This window comes from Pithys albifrons, chromosome 10 (assembly GCF_047495875.1).
Source record: "Pithys albifrons albifrons isolate INPA30051 chromosome 10, PitAlb_v1, whole genome shotgun sequence".
NCBI lineage: Eukaryota > Metazoa > Chordata > Aves > Passeriformes > Thamnophilidae > Pithys > Pithys albifrons.
This window is the reverse complement of record NC_092467.1, coordinates 8,928,471-8,948,568: the sequence shown is the minus strand read 5'-3', so window position 1 is coordinate 8,948,568 and position 20,098 is coordinate 8,928,471. Positions and strand designations below refer to the sequence as shown.

Sequence of the window (20,098 nt, the reverse complement as noted above, 5' to 3'; positions counted from 1 at the left end):
GTCTTGGCTAGGAATTGCTAAGAACAGCAGTGACATCTTCATCAAGCTAAACAGAGCTGAGCAAACTGATGTGAGGATTATTGGCTACACTCAGCTTCCACCTTTCTTTGTTTCATGTAGGATTTCAACCCCTCCTCCTGCCCACTTGCTTCTTCATAGGCTGGGTTCCAGATAAAAACAGTTTCCTCCTCTTACTGCTGCTAGGAGCTTCATCCAAAGAGAAGGTATGTAAGGGAATGTTGCACACAGAGGTCTGCCCAAAGTTTTGCTCACTCCCAGGACTTCCAAGTTTAGATCTAGTGAAGGAAATTGCAGTTTCTAGGTCTCAATCTGACATTTAATGGAGACTGCTTCATTTTTGTTCATACAGGTAGCTTCTGCCAAGGCCTAGTACCTCTGTTAAGCTCTTTTTTCCACCATGGCTGAGCAGGAAAACCACTAGGGCACTGTCTCTGGTCTCAGACCTGCAGCAGGCCCTAACATCTCCCTTTCTGGTTCAGCCCTTTAGCTCTCCACAGTATCTTAAATTCTATTCTGCAGGCAACTTTGTTCCCCTCTGCACCTTTTCTTGTTCCACTGTAGTCTGTGAGATGGGTGATTTTAAATATAGGCTGCATGGAACACTCCAGTCTGCTATGGATTTCTCCTCACCAATTGGGTCTTCTGCTCTGGAGGACTTTCACAGGTTTCTTTTTGACAGGTGCTGAGCTGATAGTTACAAACCTCTCCAAGGCTTCTCCCAGCCTGACAGTACACATCTTGGATCACTGCCCTCTGCCTTTCTCTGTGGTTGTTCTGGAAGGTTTTCCTACTCTGCCTCTCATCAGTCAACACCAAGAGGCTGTTCTGCAACTTTTCCTAGTTTTACCTGAGGCTTGCTGAATAAATCCATGCCATCAGGGAAGACAGCTTGTTCATCTACTTTCCAGATCACCTGAGTATGCTGAACTGCACACACCCCTGCAGGCCCTGAAGGGAGCTCAGCACTTCCCTCTCTTCACACAGCTTATTGCTTCCTCCTGTCTCCCTGCAGAAAAGAGCCTGCCATTCAGAGCTGACTTCATTGGAAAGCTTCTTAGAAATTCAAGGACTTAGTACAAGTCAGCAATATCCTAACTCAAAGGGATTTAGCCAACTAGGAGATGAGACTCCCTGATGGAAGCACAACTCTAACTTTCTATTATATTTAATGAGATGTTATTTGTTAACTCAACTGCTAGTTTCAGCCAGTCTGACCAGCACAGAAATCTCATTTATTGGTGTGAGGGTTGTACAGTGGTTTTCCCATGCCTTTATGAGGCTTGATGGGACACTGGCCATGCACCACTCATTGACGAAGGTCAATTTAAGCAATAAGGCAATTAGGTTAATTCTAAGGCCAGTCAGTTATGAAACAAAGTCTGAGTGTGGAAATTTCCCACCTTTTATACCTCTTATTGCATGCATGTCTCACCCTGGAAAATACATGAGAACAGTCCCAATTTTAAGACCTAAGACAGTGGCAGGTAATTCACTGACCCTATCTGTCTGAAATTCTCATTTTACATTCCAACCACCTCTGAGCCCTGGAGTCATTCTTCCTGGCAGCACACCATTGCTGAGTCTGCCTCTGAAGTTTTGATTCAGTTCAAGTTCCTTCAGTTCAGTTTCCATCTTTTTTTATACTCACTCATGATAGTTTTACATTTAACAATCTCCTATTTGTGGTTTTATGTTTACCACGTTCTGTTTCTCCTCTGATTTCGCTGCCTGAGTGTAAATTGCACCCTTTGAAGACCGTCTCTTCACTTCTGATGCCGCTTTTCCTTTCCTGTTTAATTACAGAACCTTTAGAGGGTCTGTGGATCAGCTGCCTTCCTCTGAGGTTTTGGCATCACCTTCACATGTGGAACAGCAGTAATACTGTTTTTTTCTTGTGTCAAAGTGTCAGTGCATAGAGTGCCCTGGGTTTTGGAGTGCTCCATGAAGAAGGAGATGACCTGAATTTTGGCAACTCCATGCTTTGGGATTGAGATTTGTAGCTCCAAGCCTCTGCAGTGTTCTGAGTGGGCTTCTCCTCTGGCCTTAGGAACAAGGCAGCAGTGCCAGCTCCCCCGCCCTTCCCCCCAGCCCTGTACCTTGCACCAGGAGAGGTGGTCTTGGACGCTGTCAATGGAGAGTGCGATCATCTTCACGTTGCGCTTGCTGAACTCGGCCGCCAACTTTGCTGCCCGGCCCAGCTCTGTGGTGCAGACAGGGGTGAAGTCCCGTGGGTGGGAGAAGAGGATGCCCCATCTGGAAGTAGAGAGCAGGAGCTGGTGTTAGATAGAGATGTCACTCTGGTTTGTACTGCAAAGAGCTGTACAGATTGCACAGCACGGAGACTAGTGCAAGAACAGCTCGTCTCTCCGAGAACTGGAAATCCTGCCCTGGGAAATCTTTCTTCCCTATCACTACAAGCCTTCATGAGATAAACTCTGCTCATAATACTCTGAGAAACTCATTGCACCTTGCTCTCCCATCTTCCAGGATCTCACAGAGGATGCTGGAAGAACCTGTGGTGCTTGATGTGAAGGTGGACACTGTGCCATGTGAGGAAGTCCGGGGCATCCATGTGTACACTCTGTACCCCAGAGACCACATGTGTGAGGGGATGTAGGTGCCAACCATGTTATTGCAGAGATGATCCCTGATTCACGAGGCTGTATATATCCCATATACCTCATCAAGCACTGTGAGGAGATCACACGACTCAAAAGAATGGGATAGGACCAAACCTTAAACCAACCACTGTTGTGAGCTGCTGAATGCACTTAACGAAAAAATAAGAACTAATCAACAAACAGGGCAGGTCAAAAGTCAACATCACACTGTGGTTATGGTTCAAATGATATTGCCACCTTGCTTTTGCCCACCACTTGCTATCAGTGGACTTTGAGTCTTTAAAGCAGGGAAGTACTAGCCTTAGACTTTATAGGTGAGTGCAGAGAAAGGCAGCAACGCAGCCCAGCAGCAAGATGGGCTGCAGCAAAAAGGGCTCCCAGCTCTCAGGACTTTCCAGAGGCTAATGCAAAGCCACCCCCAGCCCTTCAAATTCCCTACCAGGGACTGGTTGCACCATTTCTCAGCCTAACACTCACAGATCTCACTGCACTGTGCTTCACCTGCCCCCCAGGGCTCACACACCACGGCAGCTGGGGAAAGTAATTTCTGAGATTTGGGAATGGAGATGGAGGGATCAAGTGAGGCACCCTGCAAGCTCTGCCAGGGCCACGGGTCACCAGAAAGTTACAAAGCAGCTACCTGGCCACTGGAGTTTCCCTATACAATAAGTACACTCCTTGAATAAATAGCAGCAAACAACCAAGGAAAAGCTGTCCAACAACAGTGCCACGTGGGTGATCAGGCTGGAACAGCCAGTCTTAGAAGGCCTGCAGCTCAGAGGGTTCTTTTTAATCTGTTTGCCCAAGTTCACAAAGGCGACAGAAGGGGGCTCAAACGCTGATTCAAGCCTGCCAAGCGTTGCCGGGAGTGAGTCCCAAACACTCCGTGCCTGTGCCAAAAATGGAGCAACAGACTTTGACGGCGGCACGCGGTTTTCCAGGTCGGGCACGAGGAGGACCAGAGCCCTTTGCCACCTCTGCACCGCAGTTCTGGGATGTACCAGAGCCCTTTGCCACTTCTGCACCGCGTATCTGGGATGTACGTGACACCCGAGCTGATCCCTGGGGTGGCCTGCGCTAAGCGCTGCTCTGGCAAGCCTGGTTCTGCCCTGCCGTTTTCAGAGCTGCTCTGCCCTCTCCCCCGGGGCCGGGCTCGCCGTGTGCCCGCGCATCCCCCGGAGGGGACGGGGCCGATGGGCACAGGGCTCTGTCCGCCCGCGCCCCGCCGGGAACCCACCGTGCCCAGCCCCGCCGGGCTCCCCGGGGGCCGCGGATCCGCGACAGAAACCTCCACATTTTTGGAACAAGCCCGCAGAACTGTGCCGCCCCACGCCGGCCTCGGGTACACGGAATTCACCCTGCCCAGAGCTCCCACCCCGCCGACCCCGGCCCCGCCGCATCCCCGGCGCTCACGAGTCTCCCAGGAAGTCGTGGAAGCGGATACGGCCGTGCGTGGTGTCCGCCTCGAAGTTGGGCGCCTCGTCTCCCAGCAGCAGCCCCGGCATGGCTGCAGATGTGGATCCCGATCCCGATCCCGATCCCGATCCCGATCCCGATCCCGATCCCGATCCCGATCCCGATCCCGATCCCGATCCCGCACACTCCCGGTGCCGCCGCCGCCTCTGCGCGTGCGCGCGGCCACAGCCCACCGCCCCCCCTCGTCCCCACGTGACCGGGCCACGTGACGCGCAGCGGGTGCCGGCGGCGATGGCGACCTACGTGAGCGAGCTGGAGGCGGCCAAGAAGAGCCTCAGCGAGGCGCTGGGCGAGAACGTGAAGCAGTGAGTCCCCTCGGGGAACTCGGGGTTGCGGGGGCCTGTGGGGAGATGGCCCGGCCGGGGTGTCAGATGGCGAGGCTGTCCCGCCAGGCTGTGTCGGGCCTGTGCGCGGCCCGCCCGGCCCTTCCAGGCCTTCGCTGTGTGGAACCTCAGTGCTGGTGGGCGCAGGAATGGCGTTGTTCTGTGTCTGTGCTTTCCCCTGGAGGTGTTTAAGGAACGACTGGACTTGGCACTCAGTGCCGTGCTCTGGTTAGTGTAGTGTTTGTTCGCTCCTAGGCTGGACTCGATGATCTTTTCCAGCCTAATGCATTCTGTGATTCCCTGCTCTTTCCAAGGTACTGGGCCAACCTGAAGCTCTGGTTCAAGCAGAAGATCAGCAAGGAGGAGTTTGACCTGGAAGCGCGCAGGCTCCTCACGCAGGATAACGGTGAGAAGCCCTTTGTGTTTGTTTCCCTGCCCGCCCAGGCCTGGGGAGCTCCTCCCTCTGGCACACGGTGCTTCCCGAACAGGGAAAGTGCTGGGAGGGGAATAGGAATGCCTAGGGCTCCGACAGCAATGGAGTTAAAAAGTGGAGGTGCCCTGGCCTGTGTGTGGCCTCAGCACTGACAGGAAATTTAACCTTGTGTAAATGTGGTAAAAAGGTAAAATATTCTGTTCCAGCAGCTAACAAGCCAATTTTTTATGTCACTGTGGAGTCCCAGCCCTTTCTGTGCTTTCCCATTGGTTGGGTCTGAACTGGTGGTGTGGCTGAAGTGTGGGAGGGAACCCTGAATTTACCTGGGTGAGTTTGTACCAGGCAGGTCCTCCCTGCCCTTTAGGGGTGGCAGATGGGAGTGCTGAAGGGTGAGATTCCTTCACCTTTGCTTCTGTGCAGGTCTGCACATATTGGTGGAGTCATTGTTGGGTCTCCTGGCTTCCACAGTTGTGATCCCTGCAGGGAAGGGTACAGAGTTTGGGATGCTCAGGCTCCAAAGAGGATCCTGTAACCTCTGATGCTGTCTATGAAGTTTGTCTTTGGTTTTTCTAGTATAGAAATATTCCACATTCCAGTAACCCTCTGTAAGGAAGTTGCCTTTTATCTAGAACCTATTTGACTTGACTTCAACTTCCTGGGGCTGGCTCTTACTGGTGAATTTTCTAGCAAAACCAAAAGCCAGGTGTCCGCATTGCAGGAGGGACAGCTGCTCTTCCTCTGACTGGCTGAGTACACCAGGTGTTTCACACAGTGTGCTTGTAGTACTGGGTTTGTGTGTGTGGAACACTGAGAAGTTGCCATGCTGTGGGTATAGTAGCATTTTATTTGGTGTCCTAGTAGCATATTCTGCAACGAGCAGAAGAAAACTCTCAAAATAACTTAAATTGAAAGTTGTGCTTTTGTAGCACGTGGGGAGAACACAACTATGGGAAAGCTTAGGGAGCTACTTTTGGATGGCTTTGGGCACTGATATGCTTAGGGAGCCTCTGGGCACTGATATGCTGCTAATGAGCTGTCTCTCTCCACACAGTACACTCCCACAACGATTTCCTCCTGGCTATTCTTACCCGATGCCAGATCCTGGTTTCTGCACCAGGTGAGTCTCTAAAAGCCTCATTAAACACTCAGGGAAATATTGTGCCTTGTGTGTGTTTGGGGGGATTGTACAGAGCACCTGGATTTTCAGAGCCTTACTGTTCATGGGCTTTTTGCCACACAGGCAGAAGGGTAGCAAAGTAGTGATCCAGCTGATTTCAGCAGAGGTGCTTTCATGACTGAGTTGTGTGTGTTTGGTTACAGCTGATGCTGGATTGCTGCCTGAGATAAGCTGGTTGCTTTCTGGATTGGGTGTCTGCTCTGAACTGAAGGGTAAAGGAAGATGTAGCATTCTCTTTGATCTGTTTTGCTTACTGCTTTCTCTCTCCTCTGAACTTTGTTCTTGTTGCTAGGGATATAATTTTGGAGAGTTGGATATTCCTGACTGGTCTTGATTCCCAGTACTTATCTGATAGAAAAATGCTTACAGGGAGCCTTGACTGGGCTGTGACAAATTAACCCAACCTTCTGCAGATAGTTAACTTTTTAACTTTGTGAGCATCTAGAATAACTTTTTAACTTTGTGAGCATCTAGGATGGCTGTCTTCGGGGCTGCAAGGTACATTTTGTTTGGTCTTCAAAAGAACTCTCAACCCAGAGATGTTTAGCAAGGCCAGTTGAGCTGCAATTCAAGATATAATACTGCTGTGTAGTAACTAAAGTGAAAATTGTTACAGCTTTCATGGCCTGAGATCTCAGTTTTTTGAGAAGAGAGACTACCTGTTGATACAATACCTTTCGTAGCTAGAGGAAAAAAAAAACTGAAAAACTTATGGATATCCACAGCTGGTCCTTAACTACACCAGCTCTGCTAATGAAATACTGATCTCCCTCACCTCAAACTTGCTTTGTTCTTGATTGAACTTTGTGAATGCTTTGTCAGTCCCAAAGTTGTTCGCTTTAGGGGTCTGCACTGAAGTAAATCTTGAGGCTTATATCTAAATCTTGCTGCTCCTTCCTTAAGCACAAGGACAATGATTGAAGTAGCTGAGTCTAAATGAGGAGGAGGAGGAGGGAGAGAGTGCTTGTGTTCTCTGATGTCAATGCAGAGCTGCTGTGAGTGTTGGGGTAGAGATTATAGCTCAGAGGTCTTGTTTCTGAGTGGAAGTGGTCAAGTTAGAGCCCATTGCCATGTGACTGAGGTTGGAATTGTTTATTCCTATGTGCACACTCTGTGCTTAACTATAGTGAAAGTCATTTGTCTCTTTATCCAGTCACTTAGTCATGGCAGCTCTTCTGCAGCTCTTTGGTCAGCATTTGTCACTGAAGCCTCCCAGGTGTCTTCTTTTTCAAGGCTGTTCAGGAATGTGTTAAAAGCAGGAGTCCCAGCAGAGAGCAGGGTGCTGCTCCACAGGTGCCTTCCATATGCTCATTATTTCCTGCTAGAGCTTTTTAAATTTCAAGTCCTTGTGAGGTCTTTTCCTCTTGTCCCACAATAGCTTTCTCTCTTCACAAGCCCTTGAAGAATCCTCTCTGTAGTGGTTCAGCAGGCTGGGGTCAGCATTTAGAAGTGTCCCAGCTGGCCAGGATCCTTCCTGAGGTCTGGTCACTTCCAGGGCTTTCAGGCAGGCTTTGCTGCCTCTGTGTCCACAGATGGCATAAGCTGCCTTGAAATAAGTCAGTTTAATAGTTTGTGTATGTTTTTAAAGACGTGGTTTAGTGCTCTGAAGCAAACAGTACGTACTGCTGGTCCCTTCTAGAGCCTCTGTTTTGCTCTCAGATCAGTGTAGTCTCCCAAATATTTGGGACCTAATCTGTACTGAGATACCTCTTTCTGGGCCACTGACTGGTAGATCTGATAACAGGCAAACTTTCCTTGCCTGTGTGGATTGTAGTGGATTGTACATGAAAGTCCAGGAAAATGCAGTACAAGTGGTGTTAATATCTAGATTTCTTTTCCTCTAGATGCCAGTCTGACACCTGCTACTTTTGTGCTGTGGTTTGTTTGCTTTTTCTTCTCTTTTATTTGTCCATATGAGAATGGAAAGCTTACAGGTTTTTGTCTCCACCACTGTCTTTCGGGTGCAAGGTGTTTACTTCATGATTCATGGAAACAAGTAGCTTTAAAGAAGCGTTTGACGTGCCATCACAAGGGTTGCTGATGCATGTACTTTCCACCTTCACATGAGAGAGATGAGGGGAAAGAACCATCCTTACAAAGACATTTTGTATTAGAAAAATAATTGTGTGGTCAGTGTTAAAAATGTACTTGATATTGTGGCATTTAGAATACAATACCTTGGGGAAGGTATTTTTAAGGGAGTGATAATAATGTATGTTTGAACCATGCAAGCAAACCCATCTGATGCCAATTTTGCTGCCTGTAGTTCTAGTGGATCCACCTGGGGTTTAGGGGAGCCCTTGGTGAATGTGACCCTTTTTGAGAGTGCTTTGCATTTTCCCCTCTCATCTCCTTTGGCTGGTGGTCATGCAAACTTCAAATCCCAGTTCCACAGCCTGTGTGGCATGAGATGTTTTGTGTTTAATGGTGGAGAGGAAGTGCATTATCTATTCTGAAGTGAAGGATGACCAATTGCTTAAATTCCTGATGAGTTCCCAGTGAGCCACAGCAGGATCCTGAGCAATGCTAAATCTGACTCCTCTGCCCTTTTGAAAAATGAGTGATGTTCCCTCTGGCAGCCACGTTTATGAAGACAACCATAAATAGTGGAGTGGCACCAAGCTGTAACGTAAGTGGGAAGCTGTGAAAGTGCCTGAAGAGAAGAATTTCCCAGAAATGTGCTATTCAAAAAACTACAGTGCCTTAATGGTGATTTTAATTGGTTATACCACCCTGGGGGGTGTGGCACACTCCCCATTATAAGAATTTTTGGGTTTGGTATTCTTCTCTTACCAATATTTTCTGACGTGCTTTTCTAAACTTTTATGTCTGGGTGTCATGGTATAACCTCAGCTGGCAACTCAGCCTCACAGAGCCACTCACTCCTACTGGTGGGATGGGAGAGAAAATTGGAAGGGTAAAGGTGAGAACTTGTGAGTTGAGATAAAGAGAATGTAATAAGTAAAACAAAGCCTGCACGTGCCAGCCAAGCAAAATTTATTCAGCATTTTCCATGGGCAGGCAAGTGTTCAGCCATCTGCAAGGGAGCAGGGCTCTGTCACACCTAACGGGGACTTGGGAAGACAAAGCCATCACAGTGAAAATCTCCCCCCTTCCTTCCACTTCCACAAGCTTTATATGCTGAGCATGATGCCATAGGAGTGGAATACTCCTGGCTGTGTCCCCTCCCAACTTTCTGTGCACCCTCAGCCCCCTTGCTGGTGGGGTGGTGTGAGCGGCACAAAAGGCCTTGGCTCTGGGCAAGTCCTGCGCAGCAGTAACAAAACATCCCTGTGTTATCAACACTGTTCTCAGCACAAATCCAAAACACAGCCCCATACAAGCTACTGTGGAAAAGATTTTTATCCCAACCTGAATCAGCACACTGGCACTTTTCTTCCCCAAAAATTCCACCAAGAGGAATTCCAGTTTAAATCTTTTCTTGACATGGCATGTACTTGCTCGCTAAGCTTATCTTGTCTTTTGGACAGTTGCAAGCACTCAGGTTAGCAAAGGTTTTTGAGTTAATGTGTATCTTGCTTGAACTGTGACTTCCTTTCTTAGCTAAATGTTAACAATAAAACTGAGCCAATTGCAAGTGCTTGAGTTACTGATGTAAGGACTTAAGGACTACTAATCAGGAGCCAACTAAAAATGGTTCAGTGAATTTGAACTCATGCTGGAATAACAGGACCATTTTATTATATCAGGTTTGCCTACAGGCTTTGCTTGAAGGGCTTCCAGCTGTGAGATGCAATCGGGTTCCTTGTGTTTCTACCTCTGTCCAGAGAGCTCAGAAGGAAGGAAAAGGAAGAAAATGGAAGTGTGAGTTGTTGGCAGAGGAGGGTCAGCAGAATATCTGACCAAATATCCATGGAATATCTTATCACACCTTTGTCTCTACAAGATTAAAACAGACTCACCAACCCCACCACCACAACTGAAGAACAAATGAATAAGAGTGGAAAATGGATGTTTCCTGGGCCTGGCTGCTTTTCTTTGCAATGACTTTCTCTGTATCTTTGTCCTTTTCTCATGCTGGTGCAGCACATCGGGAGAACCTGACACACTGTTTGCTATCATGATGGTGCTGTGCAGACAAGGCAGCTCTTACAAACACCTTTTTATCTGTTGCTGATCTTTGAAGGCAAGAGCAGCAGCCATTGCTGTGGCTTGCTAAGGTCTGATTCCTTTGCTAAGGAGGTTAAATAAAAGCTGCTGACATCTCTGAAGTTTCACGCCTGAGCCAACCCAACCTGTCATTTGTGGCCAGGAAGGCAAGTTCTGGTTTTCTTAGAATGCTGCAGGGAAATTTTGCTTTCTTCATCTAGTGCAAGTCTGGCTTGGTAATATGAAAACCTGGAAAAGAAGCCAAAAAAATTCTGCTCTGGGCTCATTATAGTGGGAAATAGGAGATTGTGTCTCACCTCCTCATTGTTCTAAGCTTAGCCTGGCTAAGTTCTTGTTAAATATGCAGGTTGAGTTTCAATTAAGTTGCATCTTTCAGATCTGCTGCCTAAACCTAAAATTTACTTGCCATTTAGTTTAGAAGCTACTGTATTTTTTTTAAAGGTATGTTAGAAGTTCAGACGTGGCTGTAACCTATTAACGTGCAATGCATTGACAGATAAAAGGGTGTTTGTTATTTCAGTCACCATCCCTTGTGCCTTCTCTGGTCACACAGAGGATACTGTTACAAGTGATCCTGTGAAGTGTGAGACTTTTGGCAAGGAGGAAGGGTCTGGGTTGGGGTGACATTGTGAGCTAGAGGTGTGCTTTTATTGAAAGCTCTGGAATGGGACAGGTAATTTCTGTGTCTGTCCTTAAAGCACCTGATCCTTCGTGGCTAGAAGGGGTCTGAGCTGCTATGGAGGAGAAGAGGAGAAAGAAAGGGCTCACTTGTAAAGAGCAAAACATCTTCTGAGAGAAATAGCATTATTTTGATAAACTGTAAGATTTAAGGCCTGAGATCTTGATGACAGGCAAGTGTGATCCTTGAGATGATTGTCCATGGTGCTTAACTTGTCCCCTCATTAGGGCCTCTTCTGTGATGTAGTAATGAGTAGTGACACCATCTTTATGACTTTTGGAGAGGTTTTATTTATTATCTCTTAATTTCTTATAATTAACCAGCAGATTTTGACAACAAGTTGTTTGTAGGCTATTGGATTTCACCTCTCTAATAGGGCATAGCTAAACTTCTTGGTAAACTTCTTTATATATAGGGAGAATGTGCCATCTGTGTGTGTGTAGGTTGTTTCTAATCCTTTTAGTAGCTAACCATTCAAAAACCTCACCTGAATCCTCTAGTTTAGCCAGTTCCTTAAAGTCATGTGTTAGAAATCTTCTTTTTCATGGTAGAGGACGCTGTGCTCATGCTCCAGCCATGCATCTGGGAAGCTCCCCATGGCCATGGACTTGCAGCCAGCCTCAGTCCCTATAAACAAGGCTATAGTATGGCTGTATTTATGAATTCCTGATTGCAGCAAATTAAGCATAGTTAATTCCTGATTACAGCAAATTAAACATACTTGGGAGAGCTGGGGGTGATCCCTCAGGTTGGTGTGAGCCATGGCAGCCCATGGTAGTAGGAGAGAACCAGAACTGTCAGCATCACCTGACAGCAGAGCTCCAGCCTCTGCTTTGGAGGGGACTGAACCACTGAAGAGCAGAGTTGTCCAGGCTACCTGGACTCAGCACAGGGCATGCTCTGCTTCAGAGGGAAAGGGTGCTTGCTTGAGGGGCAGGACCAAGGGAGGAGGATACTGGAGGCAGAGCAGACACTTCCTCTATAGCCACCAGAGGGCTGTCCAGTCTCTTGAGTTGCACTTGTTCGCTGTTAGCAAGTGCACATACATCCGGTGCAGTGCTGTCTTAAGCCCCAGCATTCCTGAAGGAACTAAATGATCCCAGATGCAGTCAGCAGGAAATTTGTTAGGCTTTCCAAGAGCGGTTTGATTGTCAGGATGTGGTTTGGCGTGTACTGCAGGTGGAGCTGTCAGACAGCATACAGTGGACTTTTGAGCAGTTCCTTTAAGGTGATGGGACCAATTGTAGTTTATTTATTGTACTAAACAGTAATCTCTTGTTCAGTTCTTTGCCAGTTTAGTTCAGTCATAAGCTCACTGGTCCCATTGATGTCATCTTGCTCCTGAGTTCAGTGGCCCATGCAGTTCTTCCCCGCAGTGTAACAACAGTCAGCTGTGGTATTTAATGAGGGGCCATCAGAAAGCTTGCTGAAGCAGATGGAGAACTGGGGAGCTGGACAGCTCAATCCAGATGGTTAGCATCTGACGTGAACCCACCTCCTGGCAAGCTTTTATTATCTTCCTGATGGAACAAATGGCTTATTCCTTCATTTTGGCTTTCCTTTGGGCGTTGTGCTTATCTCTCTCCTTCTGACATGGGTTTTGTGTGATGTGTGGACAGTATTTCTACTGAAGTTATGGGTTGTGAGTGAGTCAGAGCTAGCAGGGGACTGAAAACAAAAAGAGCTGCCAAAAGTGTTTTCCCCCCCAGAAGACCTTCCTCTGGACTATGGCTGTTGCTTTTGCTTTGAGGCTTAGCTAGAGCCCAAATGTTAAGGGTTTTCCTGTGTGTGCAGTTTCATCCTGGCCCTAAATCAGAATCACAGAATCCCAGACTTCTGAGTTGGAAGGGACCCACAAGGATCATCGAGTCCAACTCTTAAGTCAATGGCCCACACAGGGGATTGAACCCATGACTTTGGCATTATTACAACCAAGTTTTAACCAACTCAGCTAATCTCAGAGTCAAGTGGGTTTTTTTCTTTTCGATTTGTAGAAGGTGCTGGATCTCTGCCATGGCCAGGTGGCTCTGCAACTAAGCCTGGAAAACCCAAAGGAAAGAAAAAGATTTCTTCGGTTCGCCAAAAGTTTGATGTAAGTGCCTGTGGTTCTCTTCACATATCTGCTGAATTCTTAAAACAAGGGATTTCCTATTTATTCAGGCAGTCAGGCAGAATTCTGTGATTAACTCTGCAGTCTGAAATGGTAGAAGTAAGGTGTTTGTTGGGTGGAACGTTTGTAGAAGGTCAAGCTGTTTCATGGTGGAAAAAAGAGGCTCAGAAACATGCAAGATCCAGTTCAGTGTGCAGTGAAGGCCCTGCACGTTCATCCAGTACTGTCACACATCTGTTCTGCAGTTTGTGTGCTGCCAGACCAGTGTGGAGGGGGCCTGGTGTGACAGGTTTGGGATGGGGCACTGCCTTCAACACACAGGTTTTGATAAGGTGGTTCAGATGGAATGAGCAGTGTGTTGAAAGGAAGAGTGTCTGTCCCTCACTGAGCCAGGTTTATCAGGAAACTGAGCATAATAATCTGGTTCAGTTCTCTGGCAAGCAGAAAACTTAGCCAAATAAAAAAGACCCCAACCTCCAAGTTTTTCTTGCTGGTTTATTCAGCTGGATTGCAGTTGGATGTGTGCCAATGGCATTGCAAAGAAAGAAGGGGCTGGAAATAGGGGAGAAATGTGGGTATGTGAAACCTCCTGTTCCTATGTTGAGAGAGGTGACCTTGTCTTAGCCAAGTGGATACTGCCCTTCTAGGGACTGTGTGTGTGTGCTTCAGACTAGTGTTCCAGAGGTATGTAAGTCCAGGTGAAGGCTCATTGTATTTAGAAACTGTGGAAATACTTTGCAGTGCTCACAGCTGTGGCCTGAATTCTGATGGTAGGCTATGTTAGCTTTCTGTCTTAAAACTTCACTGTAACTTTTCAGGAGCAAGTAAATGACAGTTTGAGAAGGAAGTTGTGATGCAGTGGAAGTCCTGGAATTTATTTACTCAATACCCCTATGATACATCTGATTTCTAGTGTGTGTTTATACACATGTTTAGGAATGCTTGGCAGTAAGTATGGTATGAAGTTTGTTATGATGAACAGGTTTGTCTGTTACCAGTGGAATTCCTAAGTAGTGTGAACTTAGAAGTCTCATGGTGTTTCCTAATCTTTCCCTCACTAGGCAGCATAACAGTTATGAATGACCACAGGTTCATTCCAGTTGGCTTCTGCTCTCCCAACCACATTCCTCTTGAGAACTGCTTAAATTTGAAGGTCTTTATTTCCCAGTGTGGCTTTCCTGTAATGAAAGCATAAGTCTTCAGAATTATGGGGAGGGAAACCTGCTTTCACATCAGTAGTGGGTGGATTGGTTTTTCACTCTGAGTTAAATGCCACACTGTCCTTTGACTAAAGCAGCCCCCCTTTCTCCCCTGAAACTAAGATGTGAGAGATCCATTTTGCTGTATATTCATTGTTTGTATTTAAAGTATGTGTTTGTTCTGGTGCCCCGTAAGAGCCATGCAGCAATCTCCATTGCAGAGCTGCTGAATTTGTGGCTTGGAGAACAGAGGGACAGGAGTTGTGGGAGTACGTAGAAAGCCTTGTTCTCTTTTGGTCTAGGGCTGGGCCAAGCACATATCTGGGCTCAGGGATCAATTATTCCCATCTGCTTTGTTTCCCCCTTTATCTGCGTACCAAGGAGCCACCACAGGAACTCAGAGCTTGAGACACAATGAAGCAAGGGATTTGTGCTGGAATACCTATGGCCTGGGAAATGGGGGTTGCCACCTTCTGGTAGGAATTCCTGTTCTGTGGTGAGCTTTTTCCCTAAATAACAGAGTCAGTTCTGAAAAATAGTCATAATCTATCTCAGAATCAGTGGCTGTTCAGTAACAAAGCTCTGCTTAGAGTAGTGAAATTGCACAGGGAAACTAGACAGTGAAATTCAGAACTGTAATTGGGCTAAGTTTTAAGCTTTAGAGGATGTAAGGATCAATCACTCAAATTTAGGATCATGGTTTTTAATCTTGATGGAAACTGTATAGTTATTGTTTAAAAATATACCCTTTTGTACAAGAAATGACTAAACAGATGAAAACTCTTCAGCATGGAAGGAGGTGTCTGAGAGATGTCACAGTCCAGTCACTGGCCTGGATAGCATGAAAGGAGTTAAAAAGGACAGTGTCTGACCACATTTGGGACTTACAGGAGAGTCAAATGAATCTAGCAGGTGGAAGGTGCAGACCAGACCAGACCAGAGTAGGTGACTCTTTGTGTCTTATTTTTACACTGGAATTTCTTGCTGCTTTATATTGTGGATACCTGAAGTTTAGGTGGTTTGGGGTGCTGCTGGACAAGTTTGTGGGCTCTTTAATGAAAGGACACCAACACTGACTTAGAAACTTCTTCAGTCACAAAACACTGGGTGTTAGGAGAGTATTCTGAAGAGCAGTATCACTCTACAGTATGTTTTTATAGGTGTATTCTTTCTGACTGGAGAAAGGATATCCCCTTGATGAGCCAAAGGATCTGAAGTAATATTATCTTATGCTTTAATGTGTTCATGACAGCACCGGTTCCAGCCTCAGAATCCGCTGTCAGGAGCCCAGCAGTTTGTGGCAAAGGATCCTCAGGAGGATGATGATTTGAAGCTGTGCTCTCACACCATGATGCTTCCAACACGTGGGCAGTTGGAAGGAAGGATGATCGTAACTGCATATGAGCACGGGCTGGACAATGTCACGGAGGAGGCAGTGACTGCAGTTGTTTATGCTGTGGAGGTGAGGCTGGGCTGGGCAGAGCAGGGCAACAGTGGTGGTCTCGTGACACCAACAGCAAAAGGCTTTGTGCGCAGTTTGGGGGGTGGTCGCTCAGTGCAGACAGCAAACCTGCTTTTCTGATTGTTCTCTGAGTGCCTGTTTGCCTCAGTATCAAAAGGCTTCTAGATTTGTGATACCCTAGAAGTCTTGTACTTCTGCCTGCGAGTGTTAATTTTGAAGTACTTGCACATGAAGAACTTCAGGCATGCTTAAGTAGCTGTTTTGGAAAATGCTGTTTCTGTCACCTAAAAGCAGGCACAGGATGGGAATGCCAGTTTGAACAGTTCTATAAAAAGTAATCCATTGCCAACACAAGTGTCTGGCCTGAACGTGAAGCAGTAGGATCAAGTGATACCTGCAGGTGAAGTGCCTGGTGGTCTTGACCATGAGTGGTGCATCACTTGACATATCCCAGGAATGACACAGCCACTACTTGGAGAATTGATGTGCAGATGGTTTTCTGCATATGGGATGTGGAGGCCAGCCCAAATTCCCCCTCTGGGAGTGAGGCCAAGTTAAGAAGTTGTCTGCTTGTTTTATCAGACAGTTGCTTCTCTGACACTTTTCAGGCAACTGAACAAGTTGAGTGTGTGGCTTTTCACCATCGTTTTAGGGCCTGTGTTTCAGTACAAGTGTAACATCTAGTGTCAGTTTTGAAATCTTAACCTTTTATCAAAGGGATCAGAGGTTGGGAATTTACTAGCATTTAAGAAACCCCTTTGACATTTGAAGCAGCACATCACATATTAAAGTACAGTTCACAGGCTGATGCTTACAGTACTCCCACAAACATACCATAACGTGTCCAGGTATCGGTTTCCTTCCATCTTCAGGTCCTTGTGGTCGTAGCAGCACTGCTTCTGCCAGTTGGTGAGGCACTTCTAGCCATCAGTGAATAAATCAGCACATATAATAAGATTGTTCTTTGTTGTAGAACCATCTTAAGGACATTCTGACATCTGTGATATCCAGGCGGAAAGCCTATCGTCTGAGGGATGGCCATTTCAAGTATGCCTTTGGAAGCAATGTCAACCCTCAACCCTATCTGAAGAACAGTGTTGTTGCTTATAACAATTTAATTGAGTGGTAAGGAGCTAATTTAAATGGATTTTACTAGTCCTGAAGTTACTCCATGGTTCAGTTTCTCCTTTTACTTAGTAGGATGTGTTAGTGGTTGTTCAGCTTTCACACAGTAGGAAGGTGGAGGACTGTACAGCTAAACAGGTAGGGAGAATATGAAGATTTCTCAGCAGTGGACTTTAGGACAGTGTTAAGTCTCTCTTGTTTACCTGTACTTGTCTATCAGTTTATTTATTATTGCTTTTTGGAAACTTTAGTAACACAGGAATTCTGCAGCTCTCAGGGAAACTGCCCCTGGGCAGAAGAACTGTTCCTTTGTGGGGACACAGCTGTTGTGCCATAGGATGAAAATGTCAGTGAGAACCTGCAGTACACTACCATCCTGTCATTCTTGCATCCAAATATATTTATGGTTCCTTGTCACAACCTTCCAGTTAGCAGAGCTGCAGGGTCATTTTGTTTAGAGTCTCAAGGTCAGACTGCCTGTGCTGTGGATCTGACAGCATGTGTGTATGAGAAAGCCATTGTGTTTGTCTGTGCCAGCTTCAAGCAGTTGACAGGAGGTCGTGGGTGTTTTAAGATTTGACTACAGCACTACAAACAACTGCCAGTGTTTCAATTTAATCTTGTGTGTGCCATAATTTTTATGCTGGGTAAAAACTATTGGCTGTAAATAACAAAAGTTGCACTATCGAGGTGAGTTAAGTAGGGTTGAGGCGTGTTGAGGATCAGTCTGCACTGTTTATATTAAACTGGAATTTCAAAGAAATTTTTATTAGAGCAGAAAAAATTGTATGTATGGTTTAAGTCAGCTGATACAGAAAAGCAAGCCCTGGGGCCAGGCCCCTGCTGTGCAATTCCCAAGGCTGGTGCTGATTTGGTGACTGGAATGTTTTGCTGCCTGCTCTGCCCCCAGCCCTCCAAGCAGCGGGACGCCGTCGGCGGGTCAGAGCCTGGCCCCGCAGCCGCCTCCCGACGATGCCGAGCAGCAGGCGGCTCTGCTCCTGGCCTGCTCCGGGGACACCCTGCCTGCGTCCCTCCCGCCAGTCAACATGTATGACCTTTTCGAGGCCTTGCAGGTGAGCTGCTCGTGTTCACCTTTGTGCCACAGGCAGTGCAGTCCTGAGTATGGCTACCAGCCTTAGTTGTGGTTTATGTGCATGAAGGGGGGGTTGATTTCTCCTCCTATAGTCGCTTTCCTTCTTTCCCCTCTCAGATTTACGGCTCTTTGACTTTGATTTGTTCCTGCTGTTAGGGGATGAGTAATGTAGTCAGCTCATGGTTTAATGCCTGTTCTGCTCCCCTTGGTCAGAGAGCCAATGACCAAATCCTTGTGTGACAGCTATGCAAGAAGGGTGAACTGCTGCAGCAAAATAACTTCCCTGGCATGTCTCTTCTTACCCCTTATGTTCTACCTGGTTACTTAGAGGAATATTTGGTCTTGGCAAGCAGGCTCCTGCAGTGGGTTAGCTATGATCACCCTAACCACGGGGAGGTATCTAAGGTAGACTGGGTGAATCTTCAGTGGAGATTTATGCCTGTGGTTCCCTCCCACTCTGGCAGCTCTGGGGACATTCAGATTGCTTTGTGTCTTAGTTTGAGGGAAAACCAAAATGTTTACCAAAACCAGAGGAGAGGATTTCTCCTCAATAACCACGTCACCCCTTAAACTTTTAGTTAGAAAATGTATATAAGATGGATAACTGTTCCTAACTACTATATATAGATATAGATATAACTATGAACAGACCAGAGCAAACTACTCCCCTGGCACCAAAAAAACCCAACCCCTAAAACCTGTAGGTTCCTCCTGATGCAGTTGTATTGATGGACAGTGTCAGTGTCACACCTCGGCTGGCCACAAGGTGAATTCTCAGTCTTTTCCCAGTGAGGCAGAGATAAGGGGGGGTGTAGGACTTATGTGGGGCAGGATGCAGCCTTTCCTGTGGGAGAAGAGCAGACTCTCTCTCTCCTTGTCCTTCGTTCAAAATAAGGAGACGCTGTGAGTTGAGGAGTGGTGGTAATTCCCAGAAATCTCCTTGCGGTCAAGTCGGTCCTGAGGAAAAAGGTCTGCAGTGTGTCCCGAAGCAGCTGTGACCCTCCTCTCTCTCCCTCGAAGCTCAGGGTGCCCAGAGATGGAGGTGTGGGGTGGGGGAGAAGGTGAAGAGCTGAGCCAGAACAAGCTCTCACCAGCTTAGCAGAACAGTGGCTCTCTCCCAGCAGCTGCCCAAAATGAAATGAAACCAGCACACAGGAAAAACCTCTCCCCCTCCCAGGTGCATTGAATCTATTTTCTCACGTCTGCCCCACCATTCAGTTGGAATCTAGAGCCATCAACCACTCCTTTGTTCTCAGTCACTGCACTTCAACTCCCTAAATCTTTGTTTTGGTAGGGTGAGAAAAATTCCCTGAATGAGCCCTTTGACACTGAATGAGCCCTTTGACACTTCGGATGCCTAAAATTTGCTGTGAGAAATTCCTCCTTGATGATCTCTGCTGTTGTGAACAGGCCTCGGGATTTTGTCTCACAGCTGTGCAGACATACCACAGAGCTGTAACCAAGCTTTGTGGAATCTTGTGTTAGTCAGATAGAATTGTTGGTTTTATGTGTTTGATGACTAATTTGATGACAAATTGCTGGTTATCATCCCAAAATCAAAGCTATGATTTCCTTAGCATGCCATTCCCTTCCAAAGTGGTGTAACAAGTAAGTGGTGGTGCTGGCAGGGAGCAGCTCTCTGTGTGAGACAGCCTGCACTCCCACGCTGCAGGGCCGGTGCTCAGAGCATCCTGTGGTGGAGGGAGGTTAATCCCTGGGCAACACAGGAAGATGTGTATGAAAGCATGAAATTTGTTTTCCAACATGTATTTCCAGGTGCACAAAGAAGTTATTCCCGCACACACTGTCTATGCTCTAAACATTGAGAGAATTGTCATGAAACTCTGGCATCCAAACCATGAGGAGCTACAGCAGGATAAGATCCATCGGCAGCGCCTGGCAGCAAAGGAGGGCCTTCTGCTCTGCTAGAGCTGGGCAACTGTGTCAGCCCCTAGGTGGCTGCAGCCGTGTTCCTGGAACTTGTCATCCAAATGCTTCTTACAAACCCGGGTCCACATTGCAAGGATGACGTTAAGTTATGAGTCAGCACTTCCTATGGAAATATGATTGAATTGTGGGACACTTTCTCTGCTTCGTCAGAGTCATATGCCATGGAGTACTTGCAGCAATCCCACTGAACTGGGAAAAAAAAGTGAGACATCTGTTTGCAAAGACTGTACTTAGGAAAAATGGTGAGTGAAAAAAATTGATTTTAAATAAAGTGTGCATTTGTTTTCTTTTGTGAGCA

At 46.8% G+C, this 20,098-nt stretch overlaps 3 protein-coding genes across 3 annotated transcripts in view; 2 read left to right on the top strand and 1 right to left on the bottom strand.

The window, feature by feature from the left end:
* Positions 1-1,271, top strand: part of LOC139676403 (protein FAM78B) — a 14,405-nt gene extending 13,134 nt beyond the window's left edge. The window contains exon 4 of the mRNA XM_071565340.1: positions 121-1,271. The gene's annotated coding sequence lies outside the window, so the exon portion shown is untranslated. The remainder of the gene's footprint in view (positions 1-120) is intronic.
* Positions 1-4,271, bottom strand: part of PRDX6 (peroxiredoxin 6) — a 9,087-nt gene extending 4,816 nt beyond the window's left edge. Inside the window, exons 1-2 of the mRNA XM_071565351.1 lie at positions 4,056-4,271; positions 2,118-2,274 (exon numbers count right to left, since the gene is read on the bottom strand). Coding sequence (XP_071421452.1) covers positions 2,118-2,274; positions 4,056-4,147 — 249 coding nt within the window. The 5' untranslated portion in view covers positions 4,148-4,271. The remainder of the gene's footprint in view (positions 1-2,117; positions 2,275-4,055) is intronic.
* Positions 3,711-20,098, top strand: TADA1 (transcriptional adaptor 1). The gene is made up of 8 exons (XM_071565342.1): positions 3,711-4,423; positions 4,756-4,847; positions 5,926-5,991; positions 12,856-12,953; positions 15,423-15,632; positions 16,606-16,757; positions 17,668-17,830; positions 19,627-20,098. The coding sequence occupies exons 1-8, from the start codon at positions 4,146-4,148 to the stop codon at positions 19,777-19,779; spliced, it is 1,212 nt and encodes a 403-aa protein (XP_071421443.1). The 5' UTR covers positions 3,711-4,145; the 3' UTR covers positions 19,780-20,098.